We start from the raw sequence: 16,664 nt of genomic DNA, 5'->3' as shown, positions 1-16,664 counted from the left end.
TCTTTATTTGTTTTAATTAGCCGCTGAGAGCTTTTTGGGAATTGTAATAGCTTTTGACACTCGACGGTAATAAATACATGGTGAGTTTGGCTAAGCCTAGGGTTTTGGAAAACCATGACTCGTTTGAGCTCCGCGCAGCTACCGCAGGAGAACCAGAACGAGGATATCGCCTCCATTTCTTCTCTTGAGCTCTCTCATAGGGCTCTCTCTGATGTAGGTCTTCTCATTTTTCATTCCTTTTTCATTCATGTCGCACTCTCCCAAAACCCTAACTCTGTATCATCTTAGATGAGCCAATCTAGACCATCTATCTCGTCAATAAACATTTCATGATTTTGTTTTTTTTTTTCTCTTATGCAGGTTTCGTATTTGACAGGATTCACGAATTTAGAGAGGCTTGATCTTAGCTCTAACAAGCTTTTAACCCTCGAGGTAGGGTTTTGTTCCATCTTTCTGATGTTTGAATTTTAATCTTTCTGCTGGATTTCTTCTCTGAGTAATTCTTATATCGAGTTTTACATTGTGTAATTTCTTTGGTTGAAATTAATTTTGGGGTTAATTCATTACTCAATTGCTTTACTTAAAAAAGTATTTTCTAGGTGAGGAAGTTCTTTACAGTAAAATTGCTTGTAATTTAATTATTTACTGTATCCTTTTCTTAAATTGCTTTACTCTATGTCTTCTCTTAAAGAGAGCTGTTTTCTTTTTTGTAAATTTTGTCTATTTTCTTCCTTGTTAAATTTCGTTTGCCGAAATTAAAACCGGGTTTATTCATTGATTGTTTGCTTTATTTTTAGGATTTTCTAGGTGATGAGGTTCTCTTTCTGTAAAATTACTTGTAATGTAATTTCTCCTTTTCTTGAATTTCAAGTAGAGATGTTTAGTAATGTAATTTCTCCCTTTTGTGGAATTTTATTGGGTGCAACTCTATTTTGTTGCCTAAACTTATTAAAAACTTATTGTTTTGAATATTTTGTGCAATTTTATTGAACTTTTATGTAGTTTAACTTTGACATTATGCTTTTGGCAGGGGTTAGAATCATGCATTAATTTAAAGTGGTTATCAGCTGTACAGAATAAGCTTCAAAGTCTGAAAGGAATCGAATGCCTTTCCAAGCTTACGGTGAGTACTATAGTTTCCCTTTTGAATAACTGCGGGTTTGTTCAGTATCTTGCATTCAATATTAGTCTGCTTTGTGGCTGATAATATTCAATATGCACACTTGATGTGAGATGAATACTCCAAGAAAATATTTTGGACCAATAGAGCAATTGTTTCAATTTTACTTGCATACGAGATTTGCATCTGATAATCTATGCCATGAATTCAGAATTGGACCTGGTTTTGAAGTTTAGTCCACTGAGCTCTTCATGAATGATCCCCTCAAACATTCAACGGCCAATAAACCTCATCAATGCTGTTTGTGGCCTCTCATTTTTTTGAAGATCCACCATTGTAAAAAATTACAATGTGGGCTCTCATTTGTATTCTTACCTTTTCCATTTCCAATATATGCTCTTGATGTCATAAGAGCAACCTCTAAGGTTGCATTTTGTTAACCATTAAAAGAATAAAGTTCCATTTTGGTAGTGAATGTGTTTCTTTGTATGCTGAGTTGTTGGAAGATACATAGTTTCCAATATTTACTCAGTTTTGTATTCTTTTTGCTAGGTATTAAATGCTGGCCGGAATAAGCTTAGATCAATGGACGAGGTCAAGTCTCTCATAAACTTGCGAGCATTAATTTTGAATGGTGAGTTTCATGATGTAAAGTGGCATATTCTCTTGTAAATGGTACTGTTCTTCGAATAGGACACTTAAGCAGTAGATTGTGGAATGGAACTTTGACCTTTTCATTTTTTGAGCTACTTGGGATTTTGCTCAATATTGATGTTGCCTCTTTCATTTTGCAGACAATGATATAGCTTCCATATGTAGGCTTGATCAACTCATGTACTTGAATACTCTTGGTATGATTGTCTTAAATTCTCAAGTTCTGTAATGAAAATGATATCTTCTTGCTGTCACATGCCTTTTCCGTTTTCTGACATAATTTGTACTCTATTATGAGTTTAGTAGTGTGACACTGATATTGTTCGGTATTCGTTTTAGATCTCTATTATATTGTGAACCTTTTCATGCTAAGCACGAAGTAAATTCTACTAAGGCTGTCAAATACAAACATGAGAAAATAACAATGATTCAATTAATCATTCTTTGTTCAGCTTACTTGCAAGAATGTGGACCTCAGGTTTAGAATGACATTTGGTAAGCATATCAAATAGTGACATGATAAACTCTCAAGAATGTGGTTACTTCAAATTATTCTTCTACTATCAGTGAATTTATAGTCTTGGGTTTAGACTGTTGTTTTGTAGTCAGCATATCAAGTAGCTTCTGTACATTGTGTATCTCAAATTCCAATCTTCATCCCCAATACTTGTTCATTTTTAGTTAATGAACATTGTGTGTGTGTGTGTGCACGCACGCCCGCGCCCGCATGTGTGTTTGTATATATAGAAAATATAAGATGTATTATATGCATGTTTATGCTTCTATGATGGATGCACATATAAGCGGGCAAAAGGACAACTGGGAGACCACTTGTCAATGATCCAGACCATTTATTTCCTTGGCCTTGCTATGGATGGGGCATGGTGCAAAATCCAACCCCATTTTGTGGCCACTAAAAGGACGGTGAGAAAATTAAAAAACAACAGTCTATTAATCAATAAAGTCCCAACAAAATGGAGGATTAGAATCATCGAATGGGGTTGGATTGTAGTCCCTTCCCCATCCATAGGGGCCTAGGAAATAAATGGTCTGGATCATTGAACAAGAGACCCCCATTTATACTTTCTCCGGATCATGTATTTCTTTGGAAAAATATGGGCATCCATCATATACGAACCCCTTGATACAAATGCCCGGTATACAAATGTTGGCTAGACGCTCTTGATATCGCAAGCTTGATGGCAAGGTCGTTTGCACTCCACAAAATGTGAGAAACAACAATCTCTCTCCCCCTACAAATCAATTACCTCATTAGTGCATCCCACTCTGCCTCCAATCTCCCATCTGGTTGGCTTCTAAGAAATCGGCATGACCAATTGGACATGAGAATGAACATATAACATTGTCGTCACCATCCTAAAAAGCTCGTGTAATACTAGCTGCCCCGTGTTTGCCAAGAGAGCAACCATAGAAATTTAGCTTAGTGGAGTTTGGAGGGAGGAGGAACTATTTAGACTTTGATTTCATCTTACGCACCCTACCTGCCAAGATGACATGCCAATTCATATGGATTGTATCCATTGAGAGTAGCCCTAATATTCCTTCACAGTCATTGCCCAACTAACCACAACAAATTGATCTTCCAAGCAACCGAAGGGAAGGAAGAAAACCTGTCCTCAAATGTCCAACCATTCCATCCATATTACTCACATCATGGCAAAGGGAAACAATGCTTAGGGAATATTACCCAAGCCCCCCATGTGGCCAATACACCAGCCCTCCATAAGGGCTCTAACCGTCACTGGTTGTGCCCAACTGACCTCAGACGATCCAAATACCTGATGCCAATGGTGGCTGACACCTTGCAATGGATGAACGAGTTCTCAGTCAACTCCTCTTCCATGCGAAGAGGTTCATTATTTATTTTAGCATGTATAAAGCCACGACCAGCTGCATGAGGGGCCTATTTTAATTCTATGGGGAAGTTCTCTCATGTTTTTAGTGGAGATCCATAGGAAGCCCAATGCATATTGTTCTTATTGACTTTAGCAGGGCGACATAAATTTTGGATTGTAAAAATGCTGCCTAGCTAGAAGTTGTACAACTGAGAGATTTGCCACATTTTATTGATGAAATTTGTAAGTAAGATGCGAAAGCATCTTTTATTTGTGATACTTTATGAGATGTAGTGTTGTAATTCTTTTCTCTTGATCAATTAATAAATTATTTATTACTAACCAAAGCATTGTTCAGCGCCCAAAAATCAATTAGGCAGTGAGACAGTCCCTTCTTCCTTGCATCGGTTGGATTGAGTGATCTCGATGGACCTCTCATTGGAAGGATGTCGTAGGAATTACCATCTAAAATGCACCTATTTGGTTTCTGGTGTCCTGTAGTTGTTATTGCTTGAAATTTAATTTGGACCTTTGGGATCTTGAGGCACTTTTCACAATGGTGGTGCCGTTTTCTCGATGCTTTCAGTAGTCTCAATTCAAATATAAAATAAGATTTCGTTCAATTTTTCTCCTTTCACCTCCAGTACCTTCTTTTGATGGAAGGTATTTCCCTCAATGAGATTTGCTTGGAAAATAAGGAGGGAGAGTCTTTGCCTTGGGTTGAAGCCAGATATTAAGAGGTTATGAGACTTCCTGTCAGATATTGGCTACCGGAACCCTAGTAAAAGGAGTTTAACACCATCCCAACCCCGAAAAAGAAAAAGAAAACGAACCACAAAAAGAGAAAAGAAAAAGAGAAGTAACTCAAATTAAGCGTTTGTTGGCTAATTCTACTTATTACTCTTGCACCTGCCCCTGCTTCTGCTATCACTGTCAGATGCACTTTTTAACTAGGATCTGAACCAAACTCTACACATTTACATGGCCATGGTATGTGAATAGTTTGGCAGGTTAGCCATCCAATCCAGTTGGAGAGAGGAGGGTTGGCGGTTTGGTGGCGGCGTTTTAGATGTGGTCTTTAAGGCGATGAGATCGAGCATTTTGTTCCTTTGAAGGGTCTTCTAGAAAATGGTGTACATCATTAACACTATTTCAGATTTGCAAATTTGGAGTCCTGATTCGAATAGAAAATTTATGGTTTGCTTCTTTCTCTATTGTTTGGTGAAAGAGGAGCAATCATTTTTTAGGTGGATGAGAATTTGGAAGTCTCAAAGCCACTTAAAATCCAAGGTTTTTGTTGGGCGGTAGTGCATCGAAAATTTAACACTATCTTTTGAAAAGAAAAGGTTTCCAAATGAGGGAAGAAGAGTCGAATAACCACATTTTCAGTCATTGGATGTTTGCAAGAGTCATTTGGCATCAGATCCTTGAGCTCTTTGGCATCCATTGGATAGTGATGGTGGGTTAGGCACTTGGGAAAGAAGGGTTGCATCCTTTGGTCGCTAGTTCTTTTTGCTATATGGGCGATTTGGAAGGAGAACCTGGCAAATTTTCGATAATATTAGCTCTACTCCAAATAGAGTTTTTTGGGTGATCAAAGGCGCTTGGTCCTTCATAAGAAAGGAAATAAGGGGATACACCATTCAAGATTTGAACAAAAATTGGAAAGAATTGATTCTAGCACCCTCAAACTGAATTTCGACGGTGTTACCATCGGCAAAATTCAGGCCCTTCTGGCATTAGTGGGGTGTTTAGAGTACATTGTAGGGACATTATTCTCTTCTATTCAGGACCAATCGGGCAGAAAGACTCCAATGAAGCTGAAAACATGGCGCTGCTCATTGGCCTTTAATTATTTGGTTGCGATATCCTCGACTCTATTGAAGTAGGAGACCCCAACAACAACATTTCCTGCCTGATTGGGAAATCGAATGGTTCCAAAGTTATTAATGAAGTCCAGGACCTGTGCACTGTATATAATCTTTTGGTTATCCACATCCTTCATAGCACTGATGATTTGGCTTATTTCTTTGCCAATTGGGGAGTGGGAAGGGAGCTTTTGCTTGCGGGGCAATCTCTGACCCATGCAAGTTTCCATATCTTTTTTTCCCCTCTTTTCTCTGCTAGAGGGCGAGCCTTGGCGCAACGGTAAGGTTGCTCCATCGTGACCTGGTGGTCATGGGTTCGAGTCACGGAAACAGCCTCTCTGCAAAGCAGGGGTAAGGCTACGTACATCTAGCCCTCCCCAGAGCCTGCAATGGCGGGAGCCTCATGCACTGGGCCGATTTTTTTTAATTTATTTTTTATCTTTTTTTATCTGCTCTTTTCAGTAGATTTTGATCATCGTTTAAAAAAAAAATGGCCAGCAATCCAATTATGAAAAGTTCTCTTCCTGCTGAGTCTAAGGCTTGCGGTAAGATTTTATTGGGTATCTGTTGTTTTCTCATGTTTGAAGGGCCTTGCATTTTGTTTGATGATGGGAATAAGCTGCTCCACATATTTAGCTTCTAGGCAAAGCCCGCTCAAATATATGTGATTGGTAAACAGTTTATGCATACTTTTCACAACCATTTGCTGTTTCCTTGCATGAAAACGAATCAGATATGGAGGTATCCATCATCTAAGCTGAACTTATAGGAATTGATTGCAAAAGACCACGCGGTTTATCTATATTTTTATTTAGTTTTTATTGAAGGGTATTTTTCTATTTAATCCATATGTTTACTTCTCCAGTACTGCGTGAAACAAGTCACTGCTATTGTTTTAGCAAAAAATTGAGGGAAAAATACAGTTACACTCCCTCAGTTTTCTGACATTTTCAACTCTAACCCTGACTTTTAGAAGTCACCAACTACACCCCCCGAGGTTTCAATTTGTATAAGGTAGACCCCCTCAGTTGACGGTTTGTCCACAGATCAAAGGGTTAGGATGACCCTATGGAGATGATATCTTGGGCACACCCAATCTATGTCAGGGTCCATCAAATGAATGCTTCGGATCATCCAAACAATGTGGGCCCACTATGTTTTTGGTATTGTTTGGTTCAGCATTAGCATTGATGGTGTTTCAAAGGAGGGGGTGGGTCTACCTTATACAAATTGAAAATGGGGTCTTCATTAGCATTGATGGTGTTTCAAAGGAGGGGTTCGTCCACAGATCGAAGGGTTAGGATAATCCTATGGAGCTGATATTTTGGGCACACCCAATCTAGGTCCCATTAAATGAACGCTTTGGATCATCCAAACAATGTGGGCCCACTGTGTTTTTGGTAGTGTTTGGATTCAGGTATGGGGTTTGGAGGGGGGTATGGGGTCTTCATTAGCATTGATGGTGTTTCAAAGGAGGGAAACCTCGGGGGGTGTAGTTGGTGACTTTTAAAAGTCAGGGTTAGATTGAAAATGTCAAAAGCTGTGTATCTGTATTTTTCCCAAAAAATTATTATAGCATTCTACTTTAAGAAGATTCTGAGCTTTCAATATTTATTGTATTGAATAATTAATGTGACCCGTGTTGTTGATATTTTATGCCTGGGTCATCGGGTGAATTTTTACCGTAGTTCTTTCTCGAAATCCAATTCGTGATATTGGCGACTCATTGGTGAAGGTGAAATCGATCAGAAAAGTAAGGAACTTGTTATGAACTTTTTCTTCATTCTTTTCCTATATGTCATAACTGCCAATGGCTCATACTGGAGCCATTTCTTGTAAAAACACTAAAGCTCATGTGAATTTTACCCATTTCAGCTGTCTCTTGCCAATTGTCAAGTTCAAATGATTGGGTCTTCGCTTATTTTCTGCACGGATTTGAAGGAGGTCCGACTTTCTCACAATGAGATCACAGTATGTTGAAATCCCGAGCTCAAATTTCCTGCATCGCTTTGCATCATTATCCATGCTACATCAAGCCTCAAAAATATTCATTATGCAATGAGTATAGTCTTCAGATATGTATTTGATGGGAAATTGTCCCTATCAATGTACAATGTTTAATTTAACAAGCCTGACCTTGACCACCAACTTATTTTATACCTGGTGCATTCCTTCTCTATGTTGCATGGATTTGAATTCTTGTGTCAGGATCCGACAAGGATTCGAGGTGTCGGATTCGACAAACCCCAAAAACTCTATATTTATGAAAAAAATATGGGTGGTGGGTCGAGGTATTAAGGTTTTTATTAAGAGAGTTGAAGAAGAAGAGGGAATTGTCGATATTCGAAGGTGGAGGGTCGATGTGTTAGGGTTTTTATTAAGAGAGGACGGGTTGTGCTTTTAAGAAAAAAACATTAGAAAACGTGTCTAAAGCTATATGATTTGTGGACACTGACATGGAAAACCCCCAAAATTTAGAAATGGGGACACGGCTAAAATAGAAAGTATATATGATCCAACATCAAATATTAGTTTTAGAAGAGCTGAAAAAGAGTTTATAATAAAATAGTTAAACACACTATGCAATAATAAAACAGAATGTCATACTTGACAGATCACAAAAACGTGTCCTTACCCACATTAAGTCTAAAACTTATAGCAGTACATTAAAAGTGTCCAAAGGAGTGTCGACATGGGTGGACACGCGTGTCGTGTCAGACACAGAAGGACACGTGTGTCGGCAATAAATTCAGAGTGTCCACTAAATCATAGGTTTAAAGGAAAAATATACTGGATTTACTTTTTAAAAGAGACCAATGTGTTGGCACGGATTCGGCTTAGGGGAGCAAAGAATCCATGCAACTCAAATCCTGCCACATGTACTTTCCATTAATTTAAATGGATACAACCTATATTTAAGTCCTAGGATATCCTCTTGTGGAAGGAAATTCACATTTGTAATAATGTTTTATTTGCTATTTTACTCTATTTTACGAAGGTGATGCCTAGTTTTTCTTTCTGTTGTTTCTCTCATTTCCCTTATGCTGGTTAATTTTGCATTTTTTGATTCTTCAATGAAGTGTTTCTCTCTCTACATCGTGCAGACCTTCCCGGCTGAGTTCGCTCATAATGTCAAGATCCAGAATCTGGACTTGGGAAACAACTTGATAAAAAACTGGTCTGACTTAAAGGTGAGCCATTTGGCAGTCCAACATCTTACATCTCTACTTGTTCTGTTGCTATTAGATTTGTGGAATATTACTCACTGTTGAAGTTTTGAACCGTGAAGAGTTCTAAGACATCTTAATCATACTGCTGATGGTAATGTGGCAATGATAGGTCCTTTCCTCTTTACACAACCTGAAAAACTTGAATTTACAAGGGAACCCTGTTGCTGGAAAGGATAAATTAGCTAATAAGGTGATCACTATCATTTTTTGTCTTGTATATATATAGTTTTCATATGGTGTAAGGCCATACAACAATACGGTAGGGGTACCACCGTTGATATTTGATCCAACAGCAGCTCACTTTTTGAGAAGCTGGTGTTGGATCAAATATCAAGGGTGGTATCTCCACCGTACAAAGGGCTTACAGCATAATCTCTCTCTCTCTCTCTCTCTCTCTCTCTCTCTCCACACACACACTGTTTAAGTATGGCTCTTACATAGTTGTTCTTTCAAACAAACCTATTGCAGATAAAAAAATTAATGCCAAACTTGCAAATATTCAACAATAAGCCTACAGAAAGAGGCGGCATGAATGAGACCTCCAAGAAAGATATCTCAAGCCCTAGCAAGGATTATTATTCTCCAAATATTGCTACTGATCTTGAAGCAGTAAAGGAAGCAAAAAGAGAAGAGTCTCGTGCAAATGAGAAAGTTCCTAAGAAAGATGGGTCAAGTCACAACGAGGACTGGGTTCCTTATAATGCCAGTAAACTTGACGTGGAAAGGAATGTTAAGAGAAAAACGCCGGATAAAAATGAGATTATCTCTAAGAAAAATGTCTCAAGCCACAGTAAAGATGACCATGATGTTGATCTTGGAGGGGAAAAGAAAGTTAAAAGGTCAAAGGCAAAGAATGTAGGAGAAAGCAAATTGGAGGGGATTGATGATGGAGACACTCCATTTGTGGAGCTTATTTTCTCCGATAGTTCCAGAAATCTTCAAGATAGTGAAAGGAAGAAGAGAGACCATGAAAGTATTCAAGATGTAAAATCACTTAGTGGGTTGGTTGCAGTCCATTCCAAGAAAAAGAAAACAACAAAAAGCACAGGCACAGGTCGTTCAGCACCCCAGTTCTTGTTACAGACATCAGAAGTTGGAATGGGTGGGCCCTCGACATGGGATGCATAACATCCAGAGGAGTTTACAGTCATGATAATGGGTGTTTGGACAGCATGCCATCTTACTTGGATACCTATATAAGCTGAAGGTAATGCACCTGGCATACATGATACCTTATCAATAGTGGTCTCATATTGGATTAATTATCGTACTTTTTTTATTAGTGTTGTATTTTTGCTGTTTGAATTGAGCAATAGAATTACATAGATTCTATGATCAATGCATTTTTCAGTACTCTTACCAAGTTAAAGTTGACTTTGTATTAATACATGACTGATCTTGTATCTCATGATAATGGATACCTATGTTTTGTCTGTATCCTGAATATTAGAAGTGAAATAATTTTTCCACCTATTTCCTAGTTTTTACAGCTATTGTCAACCGTGATCCCGTCACGTGGGTCAAGCTTTCGCCATTTTACTTTGGGATATTGACAACCACTCATGCACCTTTTTTTTTTTTTTTGGGTGCTTTAATTGACAAAAATGTCCTAATTTCATTCACCAATTCCCTCTGCTTATCTTCTTCGTCACTGGCCGCCACCAACCCACCACTAAACCCCGCCCCACAATGTCTTCCCTTCGCCTCCCAAACCAGTCTTCTCTTCCTTTAAATATCAAGCAGTATGTTATCAGCTATTTTATATGCACTCTTATTTATTAGCAATATTATTTAGTGTTATTTACTTTTTGCCATTTATTTTCTGTCATTGGTTATTTAGTTTATTTTTTGTTGTCGGATGAACTTTAGTTGAGTGGGAGTTAATCTAGTGGAATTTGTCATGCTTGATTGTAGGAGTCTAGTGCTTAGTTGTAGGAATCAAGCTCATCAGGTGGAAGGTCGTAGGAGGGGACTGTTTTCTTTCGAAGAAGTTAAGGATATATTATCTGGTCGTATGGTAGGAGGGGGGACTGTTTTCTTTGGAAGAAGTTAAGGAAATACTATCTTAAAAAAATGAAATATTATCTTCAAAACCAGAAACTTTGAGAGGGTTTCCCTCTCGGATGAGGAAAACTTAATTTCTTCTCGACCATTGCCATTTTCTTAGATACGTATCATTTGGTATTAGAGCGAGGTTTTTGGTAGCCTGCTATTGAGGAACTTGGCTAAGAGAACTAGAGGATATGAGTCTAAGAAAATGAAGGTGAAATTAGCTAAGAGTTGGGAGAGTTGTACAAAGCAAGTAGAAGATCTTAGAAAAATCAAGAATATGATTTTTGCCATGGATCCTAAATATGCAGTCTATGGTTCCTATAGAGTGTTGCAGCATATTGGTAGTATGACTTACAACCTTCAACTCCTCTTGTCTTCCATTTATGTTTGAAATGGAAGTCGGGACAATAGATTATAACGTAGTTGCTAGTGCGGGCAGTGAAGTGGGACGCAATGGCTCTCGGGACGGGATGAAGCAGGAAGTGTCGAGGGGAAGGCGACTGGGAAGTGTAAAAGGAAGCGATCCCAGTGTAAAAGGAAGCGAGCGATTGGGAAGTGTAAAAGAGATGCGTCGGGGAGCGGACAAGAAGATCGTGCTGTAAAAAATTATTAACAATTAGAAATAAAATTTAATAATTTATTTAATAATTTTTATAAAATTTTAAAGCAAGTGAATTCAAGTTTCCAAACAACATATGCAAATCAAATATGATAGCCAAACGGAACAAAATTCCAACCAATAGAAAAAAAACTGAAACAATATTTATAAGGATAAAATGAACAGAATATGGTAAATTGAAAATTTATGATTTAAAAGGAAGTACATGTTTACGATTTAATAAAAAAAAAACTTAAAATAAAAGTGATGGGGTAAAATGAGCTAAAAAAAAAAGAAAAGAAAATTTCAAAAAATTTCAAAAAATAAAAAATTGGGGAACACGCTTCTCACGAATTGGAAACCTGTTTCCCAGATTTTGGGAAGCATAGCAATTTCCTGCTTTCAAGAATCGATTTCCCGGAAGCGCGCTTCCCACCTTTCGTGCATTTCTGGGTAACCTCGTGTTACACCGCAGATATCATCATCAAACGTCAAGGACAAAGGACATTTTCTTGTTGAACCCGTGGCTATTCTTCAATGTTGGATGGGATGTGGAAGAACACAACCCCGACGACTGATGGAATGAGTAAAGATTAAGCCCTTTAAAATTGTCTCACGCCCATTTGGGTCCGACCTAGTCCCATACGTAGGCAGGCCCCACTTAGGAACTATAACAGTTATTTATCGGACACAATAGCAATTAACTGAAGATCTCTCTCCATTATATCTCATGCAATTATAGTGGTATATTTTAGATGTAACAATTTTTTATTTTTTTTTGAATGGTATTTAGATCTAATAATTTTAGTAATGCAATTTTATGTTGAATGCAGACCAATTCAAAAGTGGTTCAGTTTTGTTCAAAACCTCTGGCAAATATCAAGGAATCGAAGGTACATATTTTCATTTGAAATATGATCCGAACCATTCATCTACTCAGAGTCTCAGACATGGCATAGGTGGTCTTGTTCCAAAATTCTCTCTTGACAGACCATCCTAACCCTCCGATTTGTGAACTTTTTAAATCAATATGAACCATCACTCATACTTTTGAACGTTAATATACTTCTATGGTGGTTTAGATTGCCAGAATCAGGCACTGGAATTGGCATCCTATTCTGATACTACGCGATTTGGCTCAATTGGAGAAAAGGGGAAATTGGGCCGTAAGAGATCCAAAGCAAGGCCCAGTGAACGATTCTGGCCAGTCAAGGGTGGGGCCCACTATGATATGGCGCGCCCTATTGAATCATTCATCACACATGGTGACAGGCATATAACTGCGACAAATTTAAAGGTCCTTATAGATTACGTTAGCTGTAGGTCAATTTGACCCACTTACATCAACATGATGGCATTAATTTTCATAGGGGTAGATAGAGAAGTCTAATTAAATGTGTAAAGGTGAGGACTTGTACACATGAAAACCATGATTTTTCTATTTATTCTATTTCATTGGTATTAAATATTCTGGAACCTCAACCCTAATTTTATAGTTATGTATTGTACAGGACTACATATACTATAATAATGTGCGACATTGGGTTTTAGAAGAATGCTCGAGCAAAACGGTATTTTAATACGTAAAGCACCTCTTTAACTTATTCTATAACATATTTCACATCTCGCATATTAATCACGTATACGTACGTGGAGCTTAAGTTGGATTTACATGAAAGGCATGTTCCTATTGTCGCATCCTACCCTTTCATCATTTTACATGACGGTACAGATCGTATAATCATACAGCCCACATCTCTCTGCACATGGTTGATTCCTAATTGCAAATGTAACGAAATGCCTCAATGAGTACCATGGTTTTAAAATTTCGACCGAAATCCGATGTTTCGGTCCAGACCGAAACCAAAATCCAATATGCCCGAAACGTTACGGGGCCGGTTGGATATGCGGATTTTAGAATCCAGGTTTTAGCTTGAAAACAGTGTAATAGAGGGTTCATGATCAAGCTGGATATGCGGATTTTAGAATCCAGGTTTTAGCTTGAAAACAGTGTAATAGAGGGTTCATGATCAAGCTGCCGTATGCTGTCTTGACAACGTTTCTTGGATTTTAAGTAAGAAATATAAGTTTTAGAAATCTCTTCCGCATCCTGAGAATTCTAAAACCTGGAAACAGGAGACAATTTCCTGTTCTCTTGCTGTCGAAAAGAAGGGCGAGAAATCAGAAAACGACAGGACAACTGGTCTCTTTCTTCTCTCGTCTATCATCGGGTGTAAACGAGCCGAGCCGAGCTTGGCCAGGCTCGGCTCGGCTCGTTAAGCTCAAAGGCTTGGCTCGGGCTCGAACCGGGCTCGGCTCGGTCAGGCTCGGCCAGGCTCGCGAGCTTTATCGAGCTTGAGTTTATCGACCTTGCGTTATAAAGTTTAGCACTTGGAAAAGGTTGGTAGCAAAAGCAAATAAAAAAAAAGTAATGATTATTGGATTTATAAAGTTTAAAATGAAAAATTACGAATAAAAGGTAGGAAGTTATTACAATTAAGAAAAAAATACCAAAAAAGATTATAAGTTATGACAACTACGGGAAAATATTAATTTCGATTTTCCACACGTTTTTGGCGTATGTTTTTGCAATGATTACACGTTTTTGCAGATGATGATGTGACATGACGAGCTTTAACGAGCCGAGCCTGGCCTAACTCGGGCTCGTCTCGGCTCGGTAAGGATTCGAGCCGAGCTCAAGCGAGCTTCCTAGCCCGAGCCAAAATTGACACCCCTAATCATCTACAATTCTGAGGAAATCCAAGATTCTAAAATCCGTGTATCCAAACGGCCATACAAGATTTTACCGAAATTTTGGATTTCAGCTGAAATGGGCTTTTAATGATATAAAATATTAGTCCGAAATTTGGTAATAAATATTATATTGTTTTTAAATGGTGAGAGGATTTCGGCCGAAATTTCACTTTCGATGAGAGCTGAAGCGCATACCAAAACCAAAATTTAAAACCATGGTGTTGAGACTCTTGACTGCTCCATTCTGTATTGCCATGATCTCTGCATTGATCCAGCATTGATTTGATCACGACCGTTCATTTCCTCTATCACCAAACTCCCAAATTGCAAGTATGGTACTAGGGAGTAGGGGCCTTCAAAGCCTAGTTTAGATTTTGGAGTGGGTGGCAAATGATTCTACCAAACACAAACTAGGCTTTGCATTCCTAGTAAAATGTTTTTTCTAGTGTGGAAATGCAATTAGGCAATCATTATCAGAAAAAGACAAACAAAAGTTGGTAGACATATCATTCAAGGATGAAAATGACAAGAATACCCTTATTACCAGATTTAATTTTCAACCAAAATGCCATCAGTACAGCCTTTCGATCCTAACCGTTCGTGCGAATTTCCAGTGTATATACCATCACGTGCATCTCACGTGCATAAAATACTGTCTTTTACATCTTTCCTCGAAAAGGGAAAAAAGGGATTATCTGAACAAAACCAAGAACAAAAAAGCTACAAAAATCGAAACACCTACAAAAATACAAACCAAATCCAACATTCCTTCTTTCTTCATTTTCTTTTCTTTTCTCTCCCTCTTTCTATTCAAATACTCCAAATACCTCTCTTTCTCTTTCTTCCCCACTTTACCCCTCCTTTCCCCCTCCATCGCCCTCTGCAAAATTCCCAAACTCTCCTTCCCATTCAGATTAATCCCTTCCATATCCTCTACTTGCAAACTAACCTCTCTCACGTCCACTCCCTCCCCTTTCTCACACCCCTCGCACCTGACCACAATCCCACACTGAACCGGCTCGTCTTCACAAAACCGGTTCAGTATCGTCGCGAACCGGACCAGAATCTCCCCGGAGAACCAGTGCCGCTGTACGGAAACCGGCCTCCGGCTAGAAAGATTCACCGCCCGGCGTCGGACTGGATCGATCAGGATCCACGTCAGCGTCAGATCCTCGGCGAGTCTCCGGCAGATATCGCCGGATTTATCGCCGGAGGAATTCACCGGTTTTTCTCTCCGGTCGAGGGCGTCTAGTCGGAAAGGGGAGCTGAAGAACCAGGTGGTTAGGGTTTCGGTGTGGAGAATCTTGGAAAGGAGGAGGTTTTTCTGATCGTGGAGATCGACCGCTGAGATTAGATGGTGGGGGAGGAGATGTATGACACGTGGCGGGGGAGATGATATGTTAGGGAAAGAGTCGGAGAAGAAGGAGTGGAAGCCTTTGGGGAAGGTGGAGATGAGAGTGGAGAGAGATTGATGGCTGGTGGAAGGCCACGTGGCATGGCAGAGATCACGCCAGAGGTGGTGGTGGTGGGAGGAGAGGGTGTGGAGGTGGGAGGTGGCGCAAGTGACAGAGGCTAGGGTGGGCCCATCGAGTCGCCTGAGAATGTTGTTCAGGATGTCCGGATGGAGGGACGAGATGGTGGTCGTACTAGTCTCTCCGTCAATGTATGCCGTCGATTTAGATGCCATTGAATGGTGTAGAGAAACGTTGGGGGGAGAGGAAGAGATGGTGCTTATATAGAGGGAGTTTTTGTTTTGGTTACTGATACTGGCACTACCATTTTTCTATAGTTAGACTAAATTACGTTGTCTTTTATCATTTAACCAGCAGTTAAAGTGTATTACAATTCCTAAAGATCCGAGTTTAATTAGTGCAATTATCAGAACATGGTAGTGCAGATCAGTTGCCTTTATTTTTTTAATCTGAGGCTGTGTTTTCTTTTAATAATAGGACGATTCACATTTGTTTACACATCTCTAATCGGCTGCTGAGTGCTGTTTCCTTTGAATGCCGATTAAACAAATGTAATATAAGGTGGGTTAGTCCCATTATCAAAATATGTTGAGCTGTGGTTTTTATTTAAATATAAAATAAAGCGGGTGAGAGAGATTAGGCTTTAAGATATTTCAAATTTTGTTTTAGACTATCATCTTCTAAGTATGATGAAAAGATGTCTTTGACTAAATATTCAAAAAAAGAAAAAAGAAAATCTTTGACTAAGCTTTTAATATTTGACAGGCTCAATCTTATAAATGTGGTATTCGGATTTGAATTTGATTTTAGAAGATTATCTATTTAGCATACAGGAGGAGCTCCTTATGTTTCCTTTATTTGGGTACACAAATATGTTTATCTAGGAGACTAGACAATCGATACAGAGTTAAATATGTTGCAGATGTGGGGGTTCTACCCATCATTTTTTTGGGTAAGTATTCCATTCATTCATACACCTTGCAATTAATTGTCTGAAATATGGATATGTTTTGAATGAAAGAATTGTTGAAATTGATCAAGATACGTGGCCATACCATCG

The 16,664-nt window shown here is 38.7% G+C and overlaps 2 protein-coding genes across 7 annotated transcripts; one reads left to right on the top strand and one right to left on the bottom strand.

The window, feature by feature from the left end:
- On the top strand, positions 1 to 12,846 carry LOC143877493 (Leucine-rich repeat (LRR) family protein). 6 transcript variants are annotated; one of them, XR_013250651.1, is made up of 12 exons: positions 31 to 213; positions 361 to 432; positions 1,031 to 1,123; positions 1,673 to 1,754; positions 1,915 to 1,971; positions 7,187 to 7,251; positions 7,374 to 7,469; positions 8,603 to 8,689; positions 8,838 to 8,918; positions 9,197 to 9,935; positions 12,212 to 12,271; positions 12,461 to 12,846. XR_013250651.1 is itself a non-coding variant. In XM_077379565.1 (10 exons), exons 1-10 carry the CDS (start codon positions 115 to 117, stop codon positions 9,854 to 9,856), a joined length of 1,392 nt encoding a protein of 463 aa, XP_077235680.1. In that variant the 5' UTR covers positions 32 to 114; the 3' UTR covers positions 9,857 to 10,215. The 6 variants fall into 6 exon arrangements, 1 of the variants encoding a protein (XP_077235680.1); XR_013250650.1 differs by having other exon boundaries at positions 12,212 to 12,337; XR_013250652.1 differs by lacking the exons at positions 12,212 to 12,271; positions 12,461 to 12,846 and adding an exon at positions 10,664 to 10,836 and having other exon boundaries at positions 30 to 213.
- Positions 12,847 to 14,655: 1,809 nt separating this feature from the next.
- On the bottom strand, positions 14,656 to 15,851 carry LOC143876634 (putative F-box protein At2g36090). Its single transcript, XM_077378326.1, has one exon. It carries the CDS (start codon positions 15,817 to 15,819, stop codon positions 14,824 to 14,826), a length of 996 nt encoding a protein of 331 aa, XP_077234441.1. The 5' UTR covers positions 15,820 to 15,851; the 3' UTR covers positions 14,656 to 14,823.
- Positions 15,852 to 16,664: the final 813 nt, after the last annotated feature.

This window comes from Tasmannia lanceolata, unplaced genomic scaffold (assembly GCF_043159265.1).
Source record: "Tasmannia lanceolata isolate RefF3 unplaced genomic scaffold, GAP_Taslan_0.1 ptg000005l, whole genome shotgun sequence".
In the NCBI taxonomy this organism is placed as follows: Eukaryota; Viridiplantae; Streptophyta; class Magnoliopsida; order Canellales; family Winteraceae; genus Tasmannia; species Tasmannia lanceolata.
Note: the sequence above shows the minus strand (reverse complement) of the source record. Positions and strands in the feature narration are given on the sequence as shown.